Source organism: Gavialis gangeticus, unplaced genomic scaffold (genome assembly GCF_001723915.1).
Source record: "Gavialis gangeticus isolate Ggan-Ray unplaced genomic scaffold, GavGan_comp1, whole genome shotgun sequence".
In the NCBI taxonomy this organism is placed as follows: domain Eukaryota; kingdom Metazoa; phylum Chordata; order Crocodylia; family Gavialidae; genus Gavialis; species Gavialis gangeticus.
The window spans coordinates 1,176,727-1,184,522 of NW_017728959.1; the positions used below are offsets into that span (position 1 = coordinate 1,176,727).

Genomic DNA, 7,796 nt, shown 5'->3' on the forward strand with positions numbered 1-7,796 from the left:
CCTTAGAGTGCTTTGCAGCCATAGTTTGCTCCTTCCCCTGCTGTAGGAGAGCTAGCTACCCTGGGTTGTGTTAGGAAGTCCAGCTTGAAACAGCCCAGTGGCAAACTATTTCCTTCCAAAGTGGTTGTGTGCTACCTAGAAGCTATGATATGTTTGCAGTGCAGAGTGCAATTGTTTGGAATAATTATCTGGTGGTTTTGGGGACTGTGATAATGATTGCGGGATAGTTAGAACAAAGGCCTTCTTTGTCATTCGGCCTATCTCTCCAGCTGGGACAAGGGTCTTCCCTGCATAGTAGTTCACAAGGCTGTATCCAGTAGAGGTGTAAGTGTCCTATGTAATATGGCTCTTTTCTTTGCCGTTGTAACAGTATCCCCTAGGTTAATAACTCCCTATATTCCTTGCTTAATTTTCCCCATTCTCCCTAACTGTGGTCCTTTTACACGAGTCTAAATGTGCCCTCTTAAACCTACTAAATAATAAAGAATGTTGGTGTGGTCAGTCCTTAAAATCGTGGATAATTGTTCTGCATGACAGCACTGGTGGGAACAATGGGCTTTTGTCTGCGATAGTGCTCTGTGCAGGAGGAGGAGAATTATTTTACTTTTATTTTTTAACATTTGATTTAAAATTTCAGAAAAAATATGACAGTAAGAATTGTGAGAGAAAAGTGAAGACTCATGCTTTATTAACATTAACAGTTTTTGTCAAGATCTTGACAGTAATATGCCTTCATTTTTTTTCTTGGAGAAGTGGACAGAGTTTGAATTTTTCCATTGAGTCTGTGAACTAGTTCCACCCTCTACCTATCATTTAGAGGGCCTGGTGCATGGGTGTGGTTGTGTATGTGTACATGCACTTCTGTGTATGTTTGTGTAAGTGTGTGTGTGTGCATGCTTGTCTGTCATTAACTAGAGCTGGGTTCAGAAGGGCTTGTCATCACATAGGGCACAGCTAGTCATTTCCTTTTAACTGCTGGATACTTAATAATTGAATGGGTATATTACTATTGCTATTACAATGAATAATCTCTAAGGGAGTTTATACATGTGCTTTAGGAGGGGGCTTTAATTAGAGTGGTTTTAAGAGCCTCTCTCATTAGGCACCCAGAGCGTCTCGCATATAAGCATCCCCGTGCTGAAAACCCTGTGGGGGTTTGGTGCCCCCAGAGGGTTTGGCACTCCTGCGCTGAAAAATGGCTGTGGGGGCACCAAACCCTCTGGCTTGTTGAGCAAGCTTTATTTAAAGTGCCTCCACCACCATAATTATCACACTGCAGCAGACTTGAGTAATTACGGTGCATCAGAGCAGCCTCACTGCTTGTGTATAGGCACTCGAAATGCCTACATGGAAGACTATCTCTGATAGTCCTTGGAAGTTTAATTAGCAGATAAAAGCAGAATAGAATCCAGTCGTTGGAATATGAAGTTAGACAAATTTAGAATAAAAATAAGGTGCCAGGTTTTTTTTTTTCTGGGGGAGGAAGGTCAAGTGGAAGTAATTAACCTTAAAACCTGGGGAAGGGATGGATTCTCCATCGCATACCTTTACATTGGTGTCAGATAGCTCAACATGGAGTTTATGAGCTTGATGAAGGAATATCAGGGTGATATTTTCTGACCTATGCAATGTAGGAGAACAGACCAGAGGCTCATTATGGCCCCTTCTGACTTTGAAACCAGAGTGATTTGTGATATTTTGAAATAACTGTTGTATTATCCATAGCAGGCAACTGTTGTATTATGCCTTTAGCTATTATCCTTGTGGACTTGAGAGTTAACATGCATCTGGCATCAGTAGCCAGATGAATCTCTGAAGGATTTGGTAACTCTTTATACTGAAGGCTGACTTCATCTTTCTTACCCCCTCTCCAGAATAATGGTCTCTTTCTATGTATTGCACACAGTCACAACAAAATGTTTATGAGATCTGACTCCCTAGACGCAGTGTTTCAACTCATCCTCTACCTAAAATACATTCATCAGTAGAGTGAATAACGCATCTGTACCATGCCAGCGATGAACAGAACTCTAATGGGAAAAAGAGATTATGGGCATCTGCCTTTCCTGCTGTTACTTGCTTCTGAGTGACACAGAGAGGGTCAGCAGTGTGGTAACATCTGCTGTTAGGCACAGGACACTGATCTCAAGACTGTCAGACAAATGAACCCAGATGAATGGCTGTACTGTCACCAGATAGTCAGTGTCAGCTCCTAGGGTTGGCTTTATGCAGCAGCTTCAGCCTGCCTTTCCAACAGGCTTCTGGTAGCAAGGCATATCCACGAACGACACTGAGATTTAGCATGACACTATCATGACCTTTATAAGTATATTTCTTTTGTTCCTCTCCTGATGCAACATCTAAGCTCTTTGGATGTTGCCCTCCACAAGCAGAGCATTGCGCTGTCTATCAATGACTCATCATTTTTCCATGGAGAAATTTTTGCTGTCCATTTTTTCTAAGTCTCAATTCCAGAAAACTCTTAAGCAAGTGCTTAACTCTTACTGACTTCACTGGGACCTAACCATATAGATTAGTACTGTCCTGAATGGAAGACACTGTTTCAGACCAGCCAAGGTGCAGAGCATTCTGTTGCTGCCTTCCCAGTGTGTACACACCATCCATATTCCCTCACTTCCTGCCTGGCAGGCTGCTGTTCAGGTGTTTTTGTTTAGATGGGTGCAGCTGGAAGGATGCCATTCATATCTGGCCATGCCTGGGTCCATCTGTAATATCAGTATAGGTGATGTAGAAAGGACAGAGTAGGGTCAAAGGCTCCATTGGGCATTAACAGCTAGAGTGGAAAAGAGTCTGTCCAACCTGGAAATCTTCATGACCTCAGACAGGGAAGGCAAGAGATGTTATGCAGGGCAGCAGGGAGTGTCTGGCTGGAACCCCTGCCTGGAGCAATTACAAAGAAGAGGAGATAAACTGCAGCTGCTGGGAATTGACCAGTAGCTAGGCTGCTACTGAGAGGAAGCTGGGCCCTGCAAGATCCATGCTCCCATCCCTAAAGTCTGTTTGTGGCTGACCCCAATGGGCAGTGGGATAGAGTGAGCTCTTTGAGCCCCTCCTGAGGGGCAGCAGGGCCCTAGTAGGACCAGAAGATACCATGGATAGCATTTTCAGGAACATCTGGGTGAGACAGACTCCATTTTTAGGAGTACCATAGGCACTAAGGAGCCAGTGTCTCCTGCATGAGATTTGGGCTCCTAAGTCAAGTAAGTGCTTCTGACATTGTCTCATATCTACTCTCCCATGAAGGGGTTGTGGTGCTCCCTCTTTAAGAGAGGTTTGAGAGAGTGTGATACTCTTCTTGTCTGTGAAAGTCTTCATCTTTTTTAAAAGGTAAGGCAAGATTGCTTCCTGTGTTCATTGTGACCATGGGCTCTCCTGTCTTGCCCAGTGGCCTAGTCCATTGTGCTGAATCCTCTTGGAGAGGACTCCAAAATTAACTCCTCCCTGTTTTCAGTACTAAGCCATCAAGTTATATCCTGACTCCCATGCTTAATTTCAGCCAGTGTTGAGACAAATGGCAGCTGGTGCTGGGGGACTCTGGAAAGGTTCAGAGCTTCAGTTTCACCCACCCTGATGGACTGTAGCCGCTGGGGAAAGGTCTAGTGGCCTGCTATTGTGCTATAGCATAGAGACAAGCAACACCCACCTCAAAAAAATTCCTAATGAGGTATCTTCAGGGCACAGCGTGGTAGGCCCACTTCCCACCACCTCACCAGCATTCCTTTCTCCTGTTGTCTTGAGGCAGCTCTCAGAGGCTGTGCAGTCTAGGGATGTGGTTGTTGTGGGGGACCTAAACTACCCTGACATATGCTGGGAGGATCAGTCAGCCAAATCCAACCATTCACATAGCTTCTAACCTGCGTGCAGGACCTTTATCTAACACAGGAGGTATATGGTCCCACTAGGGGGAATGCCTTACTGGACTTAGTGTTGGCTATGAGGGAGGACCTGGTAGGGGAGCTGCAGATTCATGGTCACTTTGCAGACAGTGACCACCAATCGATCGAACTGACCATACAGTGTAGGGTGGGTAAGATAAGTAGTAGGGTGCAAGTGCTTGCCTTTAGGAAGGCTAACTTCACTGTGCTTAGGAATCTAGTCAATGACCACAAGATAAGAGTATTGGCAAGATGGGAGTCCAGGAAGGGTGGTTGTTTCTAAAGGAAGCAATCCTTCGGGTGCAGAGGGAGACTATCCCAGTACGAGGGAAAAGGAGCCAAAAGACTTCCTTGGCTAAACATGGAAATCCAGGGGAGCCTAAGGGCAAAAAGAAGGCATATAGGCAGTAGAAGCAGGGGGGAGCTACCAAGGAGGAGTATACGTACTCCACCTGCACTTTCAGGGAGGCAGTCAGAAAGGCCAAAGCAACTACAGAGCTGAGGCTGGCAACACAAATTAAAAAAAAGACTTTTTGTTGTCTTTAGGTATGTAGGGAGTAAAAGGAAGGTGCAGGGCAGCATAGGACCCCTGCTGAACAAGGAAGAGCCATTAGTGACAGACAGGGGGGACAAGGCTAAGCTATTCAATGACTTTTTTGCCTCAGTATGTCTGAACAGGGGTTAAGATAAGTCTTCTAATGGGTTCTTAGATAGGCATCAGAGGGACACCAGCCCATCAACTGTCGACACTGACTTGGTGCAGAGTCACTTGGACTGGATGTGTTCAAGTCAGCAGGCCCAGATAAGCTGCATCCGAGGATACTGAAAGAATTGGCTGGTGTCATAGCAGAACCACTGGCACAACTGTTTGAGCGCTCATGGTGCTTGGGTCAGGTCCTGGAGGACTGGAAAAGGGCCAATGTGGTCCCCATTTTCAAGAAGGGGAGGAAGGAGGATTTTAGTAATTATAGGCCAGTCAGTCTCACCTCCATCCTTGGAAAGGTCTTTGAAAAGGTTATGAGGGATCATATTTGTGGGAGTCCAGTGGGAAAAATAATGCAGTAGGGAAACCAGGATGGATTTGTAGCAGGTAGATCATGCCTGACCAGTCTGGTTTTGTTTTATGATAGGGTCACAAAATGCTTAGATGCAGGAGTAGAGGTGGATGTCGTTTTCTTGGACTTCAGCAAGGCCTTCGATGCGGTATCTCATCCCATTCTCATAAATAAATTAAGAGGCTGTGACATAGGTGTTTACATGGCCCTGTGGGTGGCAAATTAGCTTAGCGGTCGCACCCAGAGAGTGGTAGTAGATGGATCGGTGTCAACCTGGAAGGATGTGGGTAGTGGGGTCCCTCAGGGTTCAGTCTTTGGACCTGTACTCTTCAATATCTTCAACAGTGACTTGGATGGTTGTGTGAAGTGTACTCTGTCCAAGTTTGCAGACAATATTAAATTGTGGGATGAAGTGCATACTCCGGAGGGTAGGGAACAATTGCAGGCAGACCTGGACAGGTTAGAAAAGTGGGCAGTACACAATAGGATGCAGTACAACAAAGACAAATGCAGAGTGCTGTACCTAGGGTGTAAAAATATCCAGCACACCTACTGGCTGGGAAGTGACCCTCTCAGCAGCACAGAAGTGGAAAGGGGTCTCAGAGTCATAGTGGACTCCAAGATGAACATGAGTTGTCAGCATGACAAAATCATTAGCAAAAATCATTACACTTTATCGTGTATCAGCAGATGCATGACAAATAGATCCAAGGAGGTGATACTTTCCCTCTTTGCAGTATTGGTCAGACCGCAGTTGGAATACTGCACCCAGTTTTGGGCACTGTACTTCAAGAAGGATGTTGAAAGACTTGAGAGGGTCCAGAGGAGGGCCACTAATATGGTTAGGGGCTTACAGGACAAGCCCTGTGAGGAGAGACTGAGGGACCTGGACCTCTTCAGCCTCCACAAGAGAAAGCTGAGAGGTGATGTTGTGGCCGCCTACAAATTCATTAGGGGGTTGCAGCAAGGGATCGGAGATGCTCTGTTCACCAGGGTGCCTCTTGGGGAAACAAGGAACAATGGCCACAAACTGACAGAGCAGATTTAGGGCAGATATCAGGAAGAACTTCTTCACGGTAAGGGTGGCCAAAATTTGGAATGGGCTTCCAAGGGAGGTAGTGCTCTCCCCTATCTTGGGGGTCTTTAAGAGAAGGCTCAGTCGGCATCTGGCTGGGGTCATCTGACCCCAGCACTCCCTTTCTGCCTAGGCATGGGGTCAGACTCAATGATCTGTTGAGGTTCTTTCCGACCCTAGCATCTATGAATCAATGAACTCGCTTTATACTTGCGGAGTGACAAAACTTAGCACTTCTTATGTTTTAGAGGGCACACTTCCATTTCATAGCCCAGCACTTAGAGGGCTGGGGATACCTGATCTCATGCAAGGTCTGAGGAATATTTTAAAGCTGAATTTGTATGGGACAACTGATCTATGCTGGAAATGGGGACCGTCTCTGGGATGGGCTTTGGTGGTGGTCTTGCTGGGTAAGCTGTATGCGTGGGGATGATGCCACTGCTTAGCTCTGAACTCAGCTATTTCTTTTGTTGTCTTTCTTTCCTGTTTAGCTCAATTTAGATGGGCCTGGTGACCTGTCAGCAAACACCTTTGAAGTGCCGCCATCCTGCCCTGTCACTGGTGTCCCAAGTCCAGAGCAAGTAGTGCTTGAGACTCCTGAATCCAGTGTTTTGCCTGTTCAAACTAAAAAAAAGAGAGGCTTCTTCTTCAAGGGAAAACAGCTCTTCAGAAAACTAGGGTCCAGTAAGAAGAACTGAAAATGGATGTTACTGAACTATTTAGACCTGTCCATAAGCCAGGCATGGACTGTAAATTCAGGACATGCCCTCTGCAATAAACTGACCTGCCACAGAGTATTTTCATAAGGAAAAAGTTGACTTTGCTTATTTACAACTTTCTAGTGGCTCCATAAACCTAGGTCTCCTTCACATGGTGTTCACAGAGAGCCCTGTTGCCACTGGGTTGCATGTCCAGTGAAACTGGCACCTTGGGTGCAAGCAGTGTTCCTGCAGAAGAGCAGTGTGGACAGGAGCCTGGGCACTAGGGATATGGCTACCTCCACAGTAGTGTCCTGACTCTGCATAGCCAGCCATTCCCTGTAAATATTTTAATTCTAAAGGTGATATACTGGCTGTAATTTAGCTAAATGGCTGCTCCCAATAAAGCCCCAGCCCTTTAGGAATTACTCCTTAGTTGTAATACTGGGATTTCTTTGTATAATGTGCCCGGGTACTGCTCTATTCTGTTCAGATGGGGCTATTGGCACCCCCTCCACTTCCTGAAAAGATTGTTTGCACTTGATTATCTTCCTGTGAATCCCCTTTGTTGGCTCTGGGTGGATGAATGAGACATTTGTACTGAAAAAGGTGTAAATACTCAGCTGTGCCTAGGAGCATCTCATTCTGTCTCAGTTGTGCTTCTTTGCGAGGGTTCCCCAAGGAGAAAGGAGACAATACCCACAAGGCTATTCTTGCATTAAGGGGTACATTCATAGTTCTGCATAGAGCCAGGGCTTCCAGAAGGTGGTTGGTGCATGTTGATCATAGCTATCTGGGGACTCCGCCTTATTTTTTTTCTTTCTTTTTTGTTTGCTTATTTAAATATTTGACTGACATATTCCAATGGTTGTGTGTTCCTGACTGAGTTTTTGGAGAGCAGAGCTGGGAGCAGAGCCCTGCCAGGGAGTTTGCTGCTGTTTTCATATGAGGTAACCTGTCCCTCGCATTAAGGATGCATCCCTTTCTAAGCCAAGGAGTTTTGTACTATGTGGTTTCTATCCTTTTATGGCCATATTTATTTCTTTGCATGTCTCAATGGGGTCTTCGTTTT

General features: G+C 45.7%; 1 protein-coding gene across 8 annotated transcripts in view; it reads left to right on the forward strand.

Moving 5' to 3' along the window:
• The window catches only part of TSPOAP1 (TSPO associated protein 1), a 253,233-nt gene that overhangs the window by 240,173 nt on the left and 5,264 nt on the right, over positions 1-7,796 (forward strand). For 4 of the 8 annotated variants that reach the window (XM_019507166.1, XM_019506984.1, XM_019507250.1 and 1 more), the window contains one exon: positions 6,518-7,764. In XM_019507166.1, coding sequence (XP_019362711.1) covers positions 6,518-6,724 — 207 coding nt within the window. In that variant the 3' untranslated portion in view covers positions 6,725-7,764. Of the gene's footprint in view, positions 1-6,517; positions 7,765-7,796 lie in introns of those variants that run through there. The other 4 variants (XM_019507394.1, XM_019507335.1, XM_019507550.1 and 1 more) reach the window with 2 other exon arrangements.